General features: G+C 35.7%; 1 protein-coding gene across 1 annotated transcript in view; it reads left to right on the top strand.

Annotated features, from left to right (window-relative positions):
* The window catches only part of EPHA6 (EPH receptor A6), a 983,118-nt gene that overhangs the window by 686,015 nt on the left and 281,827 nt on the right, over nt 1–15,276 (top strand). The window contains exons 9-11 of the mRNA XM_027769481.1: nt 6,750–6,858; nt 10,453–10,523; nt 14,345–14,470. Of these exons, the coding sequence (XP_027625282.1) occupies nt 6,750–6,858; nt 10,453–10,523; nt 14,345–14,470 (306 nt within the window). The remainder of the gene's footprint in view (nt 1–6,749; nt 6,859–10,452; nt 10,524–14,344; nt 14,471–15,276) is intronic.

Raw genomic sequence — 15,276 nt, 5'->3', positions numbered from 1 at the left:
AGAGTTAAGATGGCCCCAGCTTTTGAGTCTAGGTGACCAAAATAATAGTCATATCATCTACAAAGTCACAAAGTTATGTCCACCTAGGAGAAGCGATTCTTCAGATTTCATCTGTACCTCATACTCTTAAGTTTATGTAAACATAAATATACAACATTTTATTGTGTAGATTAATTAGTCTCCTTCATATATTGTTACAAGATTGTATATTGTTATACATGAAGGAAACTAAAGTACAAGTTTATTTTGGTGCAAAATTTTTTAAAACCATGCACAGCTTTTTCATAATATGCCTTTGCCATGAATTTTTCAAAGCTATGCATACATACACACACACACACACACACACACACACATTTCATTTGCATGAGGTTAAGCTAGTCCCAATTGCTGTGTATTAACTGAAGGGAGAATTTTCCTGTATTTGTTGTCAATAAATCTTAAAATTAATTTCCTGAGTACCGTTCAACTATTGCTTTACTGAGATCTCTGCTGCGCTTTTAAAAAAAAATCAATTTGGTGAAATGATGAAGACAATTTATTTCACTAGGCAGCATTTTTTGAGAATACTTTATTCAAAAAAAAAAACATGTAACCACTGTCTTCAATAACTTCAAAAAGATAGTTGTAACAGAAAAGAGTTAACTTTAAAAAGCTATTACATAGAAATGACAGAGAATACAAATAACAGATTTTACTTTGAAATGTAAATATAAACTAGAATAATCTTGATTACAGTGAGAAAAAAATCATATGCCTCAATAGGAGAAAATTCTTTGGGTAAAATAGCCAGATTGCTTTTTCTCATATTTTCCTAAAGGCGTGAAATCTATTTTTTGAAATCTATGTTTGTAAATTATTTTGATTCTTAGAACTTCACTTTTTTCCTCCTTAAAATAGAAACATCTAAAGCAAGTCTCATTTTTATAATGTCATCCCAACTTATGCCAAGCACTGGCTGGGTGCTAAGTTTTTGGTCAGTAGCAATTGTGCACTTTTTGGATAATTGCTTCCTTTTAAGGAAGTATACTTCTTTCCAAACCATAAAATGAAATATATCATGTTAATATATTTACCATTTTCTAAGAATACACTCTCATTCCATTCAGCAAAGAAAGATTTTCAATCAGCTAGACATAAAGAATTTTTATTTCTTACCAAGGATTTCACCGTGGTCCTTTGTAAGGACAAGTTTGCTTTTTATAGGTGCTACTTATATGAGTAAATTATAGATACATCTTCTCCCACAGAATTAGAAATAACCTTCTTGAAACTGAAAAAAAAATGAATAGATAGTTCTACAAATTTTCATAGCAGAGGAATTTATAGCTATACTATTTTTTTTGGAATCCATTTAGTAAATAATTTGGAAGGTTTACTTATTTATTTGTCTCAGTACATTGTCTAAGGTGACTCTTCCTCACATATCAAGGGGAGTGTGGAAATGTGGATTACCTCTAGGTTGAACCAAACCGTTCTTACTGGAATGCATTCAAATGAACCGAGCCACTGAGGCCTCCAGCCAAGGAAACTCTCTTCCTCCTTTTTCTATATCCCAGTCTCCCCAGTTAGCTGACTCGGGGCCAAGGGCTACTTATTTTCTGCCAGCACATTACAATTTCACTTTTGTAGTAGCAATTACTCTTACAGTTTTTTGTTTAGTATCTATCTTCCTCCATGGTACTGTATATCCACAAAGAGTAATTGTGTCTGTTTTCTGCATCACTGTGTCCAGCGTCTATCTCAGTGTTTGACCTGTTAGGATTGTTCAACAGATGTTTGTTGAATGGACTAATATGTTCTTAACCTTAGATTCACATTTACCAAACATCTACTCAATAACTGTGCTAAAAGGTAGAAGTTTAAATTTTCTAGTATTTCTTGCCTTCTAGGAAACCCTGTCACTAAACAAAAAGAATAATTGGATTATTTTGACTAAATTAGTGTTGAGTACACTCTCTTGACATACACTGTGTAGCTATGTTCAGGAGAAATCTTCACATATCAAGAGGAGTATGGGGATGTGGAATATCTTGAGGTTAATCTAACTTATTCTGACCAGAATCATCTATAATTGTTTTATTTATTCACCCAAAGAAACATTTATTGAGCTACTAAAGACCAGCTGATTGGATACTGTATTTGTTTCTCATGGCTGTTCTAATAATCACTTCAAACGAGGTGGCTTAAAACAACAGATCACAGCTCTGCAAGCCCAGAGTATGCTTCTTCTAAAGGCTCTAAATGAGACTCTTCCTGGTTTCTCCCAGTTTCAGGTACTTCCGAACATTCTTGGGCTTGTAGCTGCATAATTTAATATCTGCATCTGTCTTTACAAGGTCTTTTTGTCTTCCCTTTTGTCCCTTGTAAGGGGATTCAAACCACCTGGCTAATCCAGGAGGGTGGAGAACCTTACACGTTTTCCAGGGGTTGGAGGGTACGTGAGGATGACAACATTCAGCCCAATGTGCATACTATAGTAAATAAAGCTGCTGCCCTCGTGCAATTTATAGTCCAATCGAAAAGACAATTACCAAAACAAAAGTACTTTTAATAAAACATTGTAGTTTTGTTTGTTGTTTTGTACTTGTTGCCATAGGGTGCATGCACACATGAGAAAGAAAGAAAGTGAGAGAGAATGTGAGAAATCACCCCCTAGGGAGGCAGTCACGCTGCAGTCCCTTCTCCTCCAGTCTCCTCTTGGGATTTGGGGCATGCACACAACCCTGATTAAATTTTCAAGCTATCAGATCCAGGACTCAAACCGTATAGCTAGCCATGTGAGATCCAGCACCTTAACCTCCACCTCACCTGATGGCCCAAAACATTATAGTTTTATTAGTAGAAGCAGTTTAAGGTCTGTGAAAACATCTATATGGGAATCTAATGAAATCTAAAACAAAAATTGCCCAAATGATGTGATATTCCTGAAGGAAGAGGGACGGGGAATTGACCATTAGAGAAAGAGTTTGGCTCATTCAAGGAACTAAAAGAAATTCAGTATGGTGTGGTTAGAGAACAGACAAATATGGAGACATATGCTAGAGCCATTTGGAGAAACCTTGTTAACAAGTGAAGGGCTTCAGCGTTTATTCTGAGATGAAGTCAGCTCTGTGATCAACCAGCACTACTATGAGTAAAGGCAGAAATTATTCCAGTCAGGAGCAAGAACTATGGCACAAGTCCTGACCGTTCTTTTCATTTCCATATGGCAGATCTTTTTTCCCCCAATACTTGAGTATAAGCTTAATGATAACACAATAGTATAATAAAATTGCTCTGAAAGATTGTGACAAGAATCTTTAGTTCAACATTCGTATTTCACAGATAGGAATCCAAGATCAAGTGTTCTAGGACAATCAAAAAAGCTGGATCTAGCCAGCTTTCCTCTTAATGAAAATTGTGGTTTAAAATAGAGACAATCGCTTTGGCTTGAAGGCAGGCAAATCAGAGTTGCATTGCCAGATTTCCTCTGTGCAAGATGTGTGCCCTCAGGCAAGTAATATAACCACCAAAACTAGGAATGCTAGCAGTATCTACCTAGCAAGACCATTGTGAAGATAAATTTGACAAAGTTCTCAACATAGTGTTAGGCACAGAGTTTGTCATTAAATATTGAGTGTTTCTGTGGATGCAGATGATATTTTCCTTATCATTTATAACATTTTACTCCCATATAACAATGTCTCATTGAACACTTTTATTTGTAAGTGACTTGTATATTTACACATTTTATTCTCTACAGAGGAGTGCTTAGGATCCCTGGTGCAGAAATTTAAGAAAAAATTATGTAGGAATCCACATTTTTCACAGTGTTGCAACTTAATATTCTGCTATGCAATTAAAATTTTAATTGGAGCAAAGTTTATAAATATGTAATCACAAGTGTGCAAAAAGAGACATATTAATAAAACTGGAAGTTTACAACCTAATTATTTAAGTCAAGTCCAACAACACAATTTTTATAGCAAAGTAATCTAATTTTCAAAAGTCACCCAATTCCATAACAGTTTTCATCTGAACTTTGAATACATTGTCTCAAAAAATTATTGGCTAACTTAGTCCTTGGGAAAATAGATACTGTAGGTTCAAAACTCTAGAACTAGATTATGTATTTTAGAAATGCTACAGTTTCCTAAGTAAATAATGTTTTCTTTTTAAATGCCATCTTCTCTATCTTCAAAAAAGTTAATGTTGTTTTCTATAATATCTATTTCTTACAATTTGTTATTTTCAATGAAGACATGTGACATTTTAGAGCACAACATTAATTTCCATGATATCGGTGTTATTTTAAAGATTAAGAAATTCAGTGAAGAGCTAATAAAATATGTCAGTACATTATTTATTGGATAAGATGCAACTATTTAACTTGTCTCCACACAGATTATGAGCTAAAAATCAACACTGTAATAGATTGCCTGAAAATATCTTGATTAAATCACAATGACAAAATCTAATTCCAAAGTTTAATAAATTTCTTTTACTGGAAACTGGACAGCTTTTCTTTTTATTTACATTTAGATTTCCTTAAAAATCTCTTAAAGACTATGATTGGTTTCTTACTGACTTTACCATAACATTTAGGGTTGAGTATTTCTTAAGAGATCGATAATTTTTATGGGGATGTTATCGAGGCTATAAATTTGCACACAGTAGGCACCATAGTTAATTTCCAGAAAAAATAAAATCTACTCCTATGGAAGTAAATTTATGGAAGTAGGAGAAATCAAGAAGCCTTAACTTAATAAATTACCATGGTAGAGAATTATACAGTTTTCTTTTTCATTATATACTTTATTTGGTTCAGTCTTCTTCCTCTAACTATGAGATTAGTAGACACTATTTATTTCCCCTAGTAATCGAAATAAAAAAAAAAAACTTTATTCAAGTTAAGGAATATTAAAGGGGCTGGTTGAGTTAATATTTTATGATATTTATAGTTGATCTAATTATTCTGTAAGTTATACTATAGGAAGGAGACATTTTAAAAATCCAGAAGCTTGGGGACCAGCAGGTGGCATGGTGGCTAAGGGTGCTGGATTTCCACATGGCTGACTGTGGTTCAAGTCCCTGACCTGGTGCCTTGCTTTTCTCACTCTCCCTCTCAATCTCACATTCTCTCTCTCTCTCTCTTCCTCTCACTCTCTCTCAGTCTGTCCCTATCTGGTCAAATTTTAATTAATTAATTAATTAATTAATTTTTTAAAAATCTAGAAGCTTGGGGCCAGCAGGTGGTATAGTTGTTAAGGCACTAGAATCCCACATGACCAGCTGCAGTTCGAGTCCTGGACTTGACAGCTCGCTTCTCACTTCTCACTGTCTCTGGTGACCACATGTGCCCTAAAGCAAATTAAAAATAATAATAATGAATACAATTATAAATTATTCTTTTAAAATAAGCTCAAATCCTCTACATGCACTTGAGCAAAATGTTTAATGTCTCTGTGATTCAGATTCCTTATTCTATTATTAAGCAGTTGCCCATTTCATCCAAAATTATATCTGATTAAAGCTTCAGTAATACAGAAAATGATAAGCACTAAATAATTAATTGAACTACTATACTTTAAAATTTCCCTGGAATGTTAGTGAAACACATAGCCCATACGATTTTGTTTTGTCAGTGAAAGAAGTGATATGTTGTTACCATAGGTTAGCTGGTCTTTCATAATTTTAATAAAAAGAAGCTTTTAAATATAATTTTTTCAATTATTACTAATAAAATATATAATCATCTATTAAGGTATATCCTTTTTCTGTGGTGGTGGAAATTTATAACTTTAATGTTTGAATTAAGTTCTACACAATTTAAAGGAGATCATTTTTAAAGGGAATTATTATATAATACTCTTTCCACTTTGAGGAAACAGACACCAAAAACAGTCTGTAAAGCCTGGTCTATTTACAATGCATTTAAAAGGCAATAAAATTGGAGTGGGGGGAGAAGGGAAGAGTATAGAAAAGGATAACATGAGAATAAATAGAGAGGCATGATTTTAGTGGGACACAGAAATGGTTTATCACCTGTTGATGATAACATGTATAGTATTCTCAACTGGACTGGTCTAAGAAGTATTTCATGCTGGATAAATTCTCTTTACAAACCAAATGATGTATAGTGTTGAATGTTTTTTTTTAAAATGAGCATAATAAAATAATAACAATAGTAAGGGCTAAAAAAAGGCAATAAAATGAGCAGTTATAGGGGACCAGCAGGTGGTGTGGTAGTTAAGGTGCTAGACACCCCCACATAGTCCTGGACCTGGTGACTTGCTTTCTCACTTCCTTTCTCTCTCTTTCTCTCTCTCTCTCTCTCTCTCTCTCTCTCTCTCGTCAAATTAAAATAAGCGAGTGAATAAATAAAATTAAATAAATAATTCTAAAAAATGAGCAGTTATATAAAACAAAATCAATTTGTCTATCTGCTAATTTAATTTGCAACATATACTAAATCTTAAAATGTTAAGTACCAAGAATCCATCTACATTACTGATATTTTTGTTTAAAAAAAAAAAAGAAGAAAGGTTTATGTTGTGGTTATATCCTCAATTCTTTAGCCCTTGGGCAAAGCTTGCTTATTTTGGGTTTGTATCTTATATGCCAAACACTAAACTAAAGGCCAAATATATTCAGTTTGTTTACAGGGTATGTTAGTGCCTTTTCAAGAGTATACTAAATTTTGAGTTATAATCATGTCGATAGTGCAATTCTCCCAGGGGAATTTTACTGTTGTATCTGTGTTTCAGCTTCTGACCTGGCAGCAGAGCAAGGGCAGATCCTGGTGATTGCCACCGCAGCCGTTGGAGGGTTCACTCTGCTTGTCATCCTCACGCTGTTCTTCTTAATCACTGGGAGGTAATTGAAGCACGCCAGATTATTTCCGACATTTGTGAATACCACTCTTTTGATACCTGGTATACTCAAACACTTTTAAATGTAACAAGGCTGGCCTGAGATAGAGAGGGGCGCTGGCAGAGTCGGGTCTGAGAGTGAACTTCTTTCTTTTCTCTCTTTTTTTTTTTAGAGAGATTTTTGCTACAGGACACATGCGCTCTCCAGAAAGACAGAGACAGAGAGACAGAAAGTGAGAAATCACTCTCCAAAGGGGGTGGCCACACCACAGTCCCTTCTCCTCCATTCTCCACTTGGAATTGGGCATGCATGCACACGTGTCTGGCATGACTTTTAAGCCTTTGGGTCCTGGACTTGAACCATGGTCAACTTTGTGAGTCCAGTGATGTAACCATTTCGCCATCTGCTGGTGCCAACAGTGAACTTCTTGTGGCAAAATAACCATCTTTAGTTCTCTGTATCAATAGGTTCATAAATATGGAAAGCATCCGAACACTTGATAAAAGCAACATGAAAGCTGTGATGCTAAATTTGTACTGCTAAGGTATTTCTGGGTTTTTTAAAAATCAAATTACATGATAAAAGGGATTTTTTAAAATGTTTTGGCCATAGGGCACATGTGCTTAACAGAGACAGAGAGAGAAAATGAGAAATCACCCCCAGGTGAGATGGCCACTCCACAGTCTCTTCTCTCCCATCCTCCCTTGGGATTTTGGGCATGTGTATACATATGCTGAGCGTGATTTTCAAACCATCATATCTGAGACTCAAACCACATGTGGGAGTCGAGTGTCAGCCATGTGGCAGTCCAGAGCCTTAACCACCATTCCTCCTTCTGGCCCCCCAAAAGGGGTTTTTCTTAAAAATAAGCCATAGAACAATTTATATAAAAGTTCTTCATAAACTTGGTTAAAAATATATTTATCTGCTAATATTTAAACAGTCTATACTAGGTACATTAATTGATTTTGAAAATCTTGTATTTCTCTACTTTAAGGTAAAATGGATGAAAATTTAAAGTAGTGATAAACTTAACATAGCAAAAGACCTAGAACAGAACCCTCACTAGAGAAGGCTTCTCACATCTGAGCCTTAACTCTGTATTTTTGCACAGGTTTAGTAAGGTTAAATCCATTGAGCCATCCCCACGACCTGGTGGTAAAGGAAACCGGATTCCATGTGGGTGACGGCATAGTTCAATCCCAACCCCTGCAGCTTGAAAACCACTCTGAGCATGCATGGCTGCATGCCTCTGATACCTACAAAGTGGAGAAATGGAGGAGAAGAGATTTGGGTGTGACCACACCCCACTGTGGGGTGCTTTCTACCTCTCCCTTTCTGTCTCTATCTTTCTGGAAAGTGCACACATCGTTTAGCAATTTTTTTTAATTATTGATTTTTAAAGTCTGTTGTTGGTGTTCATAAACCAGGCCCTGACAATAGAGATGTGAATAAAAATAATGTGTGAAAGTATTTAAAGAATAAGTATTATTTCTTATTGGGTCCTCGCTATTTGGCTGAGACTTTTGTGACAAATCACAATGATCTTTAAATCATTCCTGAAAACAAAATCCTTTTAGATATCAATAAGCACAGAAGAATAATTGAAGAGTTGTTGGTTATTGCTGTTTTTAACAATCTGGAACCCACATGTATACACAATACCAATGTTGTGGTTTATAACTGCAATAAGAATGCCAGCCAAACAATACACACTCAGGCTAACCCCAGTTAAAGTAAGCCAACTGTCCTAGAACCCCTGATGTCTCAAAGAAGCAGAAATAATTAATAAGAACCTGCAGGGACAGTAGTTCAGTGAATTATAAACATGCTTTACCTTATTCATTTTTAAAACTCTGCATAGCCATTAATATTTTATTTAGATTCATTTAAAAATTATAGAGTATATGCATATGTGAAAATTATTATGATAATATACCATTAGGATGATATATTATGTAATGTAATTTAGTACATAACAACATTGAGGATGCAGTTTTGTTTTGTTTTGTTTTGTTTTTATAGCTAGAGGGCAGATGTACTCACCAGAAAGAGGGAGAAAGTGAGAGAAAAAGAAAGCACTCCCCATGGGTGTATGACCATATTATAATTCTTTTCCCTCCATCTCTCCTTCCTGCCAGGATTTGGGCATACACACACATATGCACCCAGTATGGTTTTCAAGCTCTCAAACTCTGATTTGAACCGTGGTTAGTCCAAAGGGATCCATCTCCCAGTGCAGAAGGCTTACCTTCTGTGCTACAGGGCTGGTCCCGATAGAATTTTTAAGTTGCATTTATGCATTTCTTTTAGAAGATAACTCAAGGCCTTAGTTTGCTTCTTTTTTTTTTTTTTTAGAATATGCCAATAAACAGTGATTTAAATAGTACATACATATGTGGAAAATCATTGCAATAATAGATCAGAAAATATTGCCTTAATACATAAATGTGACAAACTGAAGAGGAAATATTTCCATCTTCGTAGGCTAAATAAGTTTGTCTTAATAAACTTGAGAGATGGGCTGAAATGTTTTATCTTTATCTGAGATTCCTGGGGCAGAATATGATTGCCACTTAAAAAGAGAATTAAATGATGAAGAAAAAGTTGTACTAAATTATTTTCAGCTTTCAATTTCTATGTTTGCCAATTTATGTGGTATCAGAAACTGCTTTAACATTCTACATACTAGAGGGAACAATTTCAATTACATAAGATAAAAAAAAATCATTTTGCAGTATCACTTAAGCATTTTGGTGAGAACATTCATTGGAAATTACTCTATGAAAATTGTAAGATGTTTCTGAATAAATACTCAGTTTGCCTTGGGACTTGAGACAAAATTCACATTGAAAGATTGGATTGTGTACCACAGATAAATTCTGTTTAACCATTTGGAATTAGCAATTTGATGAACTGTCAAATCATATGGATGTTGATGAATTTATTCATGTTGAGAAGTCATGGGAGCATAATTATTGCAAGAGAGAACAGAACATGCTTCTACCAAATTTCAAATATTAAGTAAAAAGAAAACCATCATGCTGCTCAGTGCTGAAAATTAGAGACAGTTGCCTAAATTTTTGAGACTCTGACTGGAAATATTTTTTTCATTTTGTCTTTTAATGCTTTCTACCAACTCTTAACTCTTGTAAGTCATATTAGGAAAGAGATAGGTATGAGTGATTATAAGATATTGTCTAAAATACCTAGCTTTGGATCAATCTACTTGTTAGTGTATTATTCCTATCTGGGGCTAATTTTGATATGCATCAAAACCTTTTATGCAGTTTTTTATGTTATGAAGACATTTTAAAAGTGATCTTTATGACAAGAACTCTTGTGTATATATTTTCATTGGCTTTGGTTCTTATCGAGCATATTCTTTTTCTTTTTAAATTATATTGTAAATTTTTAAAACTTATTTTATCCATCCAGTCATTGACATCACTATGGCTTATAAAATGAATTTACCCAACATGAATAACGTCACACCAGCCCAGTTGAAGATATCATACATGTTATGATCAACAGATAATTGCCCATTTCTGTGTCTCTCAATTCTTACAGTGAGATTCTATTTATCTTTTTTTGAAGGTGTCAATGGTACATAAAAGCCAAAATGAAATCAGAAGAGAAGAGGAGAAACCACTTACAAAATGGGCATTGTAAGTAGTCCAGTGACACACTCCCATTATTTTATACTGTTTCAGCATTTAGAGAATTCACAGTAGGGCCCAGCCATGGGGGTGCAGTTGGCTGTGTGCTGCTCTGTTTTACTAGAGCCACAGGATTGGATCCTACAGAGGCTACACACACTGGACGCGCTCGCATGTTCCTGTGGTTGGACAGCTGTGAGGATGGGAGGAAGACCGTATCCTTGAGAGCCAGATTCTTGAGAGTACCTCTCTCTAGCTCTCTCTCATGAAAGAAAGAAAAGATTATGTTTAAAATTCATTTTAAACTTGGGTCTACTGAAAAAGCAAAAGAAGAAAACTTACTTTCAACCTTGCAGCATTAAGACTTTCCATCTGGTTTCCAGGTTTGTTGGTAGAAAGTGCACCTGCTTCTCATTACATGATATTACCTTTCCCCAATTTTGTTTTCTGGAAAGCACAACAGACTGAATTTGCTACAAATACAAGCTGACTCACTATGGCTAGTTATTTACTATTCACAATGGCTCCAGAACATGGATTGGTTTTATTTACTGAAACATCGGTCATAGAAATATTAAGGAATCCTTATCCCTTCTTGTAGGGAATGTCATTTAAACACATAACAAGTCAATTTACAGTTCATGAATACTAAAAAAAAAAAACAAAAAAAAAACAAAAAAAACACAGCTCTTTAACTCTTAGAATATGTTTGAAATCCTTGAGTTGACTATAAGGTTATGTTCATTTGAAGGATCTCTTCCCAAACAAGCTATAATTAATTACCACTATCGTTGGTTTAATAATTGCCACCCTCTCCTCCCCAATGCCCATCTCCATTTCCATCTCCAAGTTTCAAACTGCTTTGTCAAGACAGTTTTTTTGTTTGTTTGTTTTGTTTTGTTTTGTTTTGTTTTGTTTTACCATACGGCACTGGATCAACAAGAAAAGGATGTCCTTTAATTAGCCACAATATGGAGATAATATATGAAGTAGCTTGTTTAACCTTTTAAATTTATTTTTATTTCAAACTGAGCAAAAGGAAGAAAGGACTTTCAATCTTTATTGCCCTTCAGAAGAGGAAAAGTGTTGGAGCAAGAAAAATGACACACGAGTAGAGTGGCTCAGTGCTGTTTTCTAAGGCTCACTCATATGGTTTCTTAAAGAGCGGTCTAAGGACCATCTGCCCTTGATTTTTCCACTCTCTCCCCAGGTTCTGCCACAGAAGATCCAGGGTAGGGCCAAGACACAAGTATTTTTAGCAAACTCTCCCAGGTCGTTCTTCTGTAAAACTTGAGTCTCACCGAACTGGCAGAACTAAGAGAATACACATATAGCATGGGATGACCTAGAAACACTGTGAATAGACGCAGAAGCCTGAATCCAGGCTCTTGGACAGATTACTTATGCTGGGCAACCTTAAGATTCACTGCAGGGCATTTAGTACTGAGATGCAGAGGGAAAAGGTGCTCCTGAGGTATTTATTATCTGTTTCCAAGTAGCAGTTTAGCATAAACTAAGCCAGATGGGCCCAGCAAGATATAGTGAAAGTAATCCGAGGCTGCCAAGGAGCCAGAAGAACAATAGCAAACTGATGTTTACGGAGACAAGGATAAGTTAAATTAGTACCCAGACATTCCAAGTTGGAACTAGGCTTGGGGTTTGGTCTTCGTGGTTTTTTTTGTTTTTTGTTTTTTGTTTTTCCTTTACCACACATATTTCGTTTACAAGGAAAAAAAGATATTAAATAATAAATTTATGCTGTAGAAATGTGTATATCGTAAATAATGGAATGATTTAGTTGTTAAAACCATGTATAAAGAGACCACAAATGACATGGTGGCTAAGATGGTTGGATCTTATATGGTCAACCATGGTTCGAGTTCAAGCAGCTCGAAAGTCATGCCATGTACCTGTGCATGTGTGTCCAAAATCTCAAGAGGAGAATGAAGGAGAAGGGATTGCGGTGTAGCTATACGCTAAGGAGCTGATTTTTCACTTTCCGTTTCTCTATCTCTTTCCAGCAAGCAAACACACCCTATTGCAAAAACCTAAATAAACAAATAAATAATCTTATTATCTATGTGCCTAAAGTAGGAATCAACATGACTATATATCCAACTAGATGCCACTAATTTTCTAATAGTAGTAACAAGTTGTGAGTCTATTAAACTCAATCTGAAGTCATAACGCCTACTAAGTTATAAAAATACCATGCGGAATATGAACTAGAGGAACGGACTATCTGTTCTCCTTTCCTCCAACCTAAACTTTGAGAAGTCAAGAAAAGCATAGCATTACAGAGTGAGTGTCTAAATATGCCTGAAAATATACTTTTCTGGTGCTATTTTGAGAAATACTCATTTTCTCATGGGTGCACATCCAGCACTCAGACAGTCGGCAGAACTGAAGGCCATAAGCATAGAAGAACTAATCAAGCCAATTATTGCTAATAATGAGCATTTCATCACATCCTTTAAACTCTCTTAATTACCTTTTGTTTGTTTGCTTTTGAGATTTTTTCCTTAAGAACATATTTCTAAGGAGACCCAAACAGCACTTCACTCTGGTTACAGGGTGGCTTTAAAATCTAAGAAGTAAGAAAACCAAGTATCATCTCGTCGGCCACACTGTTAGCACTGCTCTCATCCCTATTAATTTGTATTTCACGGAAGCTTCATGTATGCTTATTACAGTACCTGTAGAACCCTACCTAAGTTGTTTTAAAAGATGCAAACATATATAACAAATAATCTCCTCTCCTCTAGGAACTATCAATCTAAAGTGGAAAACCAAAATCTATGAGCAAAAAGAGGGCTATTCACAGCAGACTGTATTCACAGGTGAACACGTGACCACACATTCATTTTTCCAGGCATCCCTACACATCATCCTCACTGCGTGTGGGCTGCGTGCACTCTGTCTTCACCAGGAAAGGGCCACAGCTACACACCAACGAGCAGAGTTGGTCCCTGGATTCCTATCTTTACCAGCAAGATAAGCAAGCCAGTCTTGTCCAGCACTATGCGAGGTCTAACCCTAGAAGCAATTCCGAGAACCGAAAAGGGCCAGTATCTGTCACTGTCCATGTGGTCTGTTCTTCACTGCCCAGGACTAGGATATGAGTTCAAGAAATTCTATTGCCTTAGAGTACGAAGGGTCCAGGATGAACTCTGGAACTTGCTCATTTGGGAGGTGGGGTGGGACTTATGCCTCATTTCCCCATTCTCTTGAGTTAGGGCAGATGTGAAATGTATGGGTCTTTTAGTATATGACTGAGCCAATTAAACCTTCTACAAAAATAAAAGAAAGTGTCTTCTGAGACCTGTGAGTTCACTGTCTATGAAATCACCAGGTTATTTTACTTTAACAGTGAGGTAAAGGGACCAGCAGTTAGCGTAATGGCTATGTCGCTGGACTCCCATGTAGCCGACTGCGGTTTGAGTCCCGGACCCGGTGGCTTAAACTCATGCCAGGCGTGTGTGCATGTGTACCCAAGATCCCAAGAGGAGAATGGAGGAGAAGGGACTGCAGCATGGCCACCCCCCCAGGGGGTGATCTCTCACTTTCTATCTCTCTGTCTCTCTCTGTCTCTCTGGCGAGTGCACGCGCCCTATAACAAAAACCTCTTCAAAAAAAAAAAAAGATTAAACAAAACAAAACAAAACAAAACAATGAGAGTGATGAATAAGAGCTGAGGCAGGGAAAAAAAGAGAAAAGTTACACAGCTAGCAAGTCTGACTTGAATGTCACTCCCTATTTTAAGTGGTCACCAGATGGATGATTACTTAAATACTCTTAAACTAACTCAATCTTTTTTGTTGTTGTTGCAGTACGTTTCCCAGGAATTAAAACTTACATCGATCCAGATACATATGAAGACCCATCCCTAGCAGTCCATGAATTTGCAAAGGAGATTGATCCCTCAAGAATTCGCATTGAGAGAGTCATCGGGGCAGGTAAACATAAAATCTACACTTTTGAACATGTGATTTCTTAATGATTTTGTAACTGGCTCATCCATAAAATATGTTAAATCTTGGTAGATTCAGTCATTAAAAAAGTTTAAGAAGTGACATTTTATTTCTTATATTGTTTCAAAATGGTATAATAAGCACCCACATGCAGTTTTCAAACAATGAGAAAGTCCACAAAAGTTCTTTTTAGTATCCCATAGTCTTCTTTCATAATGGAGGTAAATTGTAATAAAACTAGAATGTGTTAGGAATTTATTTTGAAAATGCAACTTAGTATCCTATAGTCTTCTTTCATAATGGAGGTAAATTGTAATAAAACTAGAATGTGTTAGGAATTTATTTTGAAAATGTAATTTCAGGTGTTTGTTGTAAGTATATTATATATTTACTCAAACCCTAACATTTGTACACATTTACTGTACTTAGTATTCATAACAATAATCTTGAGACTCTGTAAGACCCAGAAGGGTTCTGCAAATCACTGAAGGTAAAATTTATTTCAATAAAATTTTATATCGTTTTAGTGCAAATTAATAATTCTCCCTATGTGGAATTTTCCAGTGCACAAAATATGTGATTATACAATTATTCTGGATACATAAGAATTTATTGTAAATCAGCCCCCAAGGATTTACGCAGTACATTAGTTAGTACAGGACCTAAGATGATGTAACAAATGGACTTCAGAATAAAGATTGATCAGTCTTGCAAGTCTTGACCCCAGGTGTCAGATTCCTCCTGTAGTCCATGCTGGCAGAGGAGTTCTCGTTCATCAGGTCCTGAAAGCA

Source organism: Tupaia chinensis, unplaced genomic scaffold, assembly GCF_000334495.1.
Source record: "Tupaia chinensis unplaced genomic scaffold, TupChi_1.0 Scaffold149851_1, whole genome shotgun sequence".
Classification (NCBI taxonomy): Eukaryota; Metazoa; Chordata; class Mammalia; order Scandentia; family Tupaiidae; genus Tupaia; species Tupaia belangeri.
Note: the sequence above shows the minus strand (reverse complement) of the source record. Positions and strands in the feature narration are given on the sequence as shown.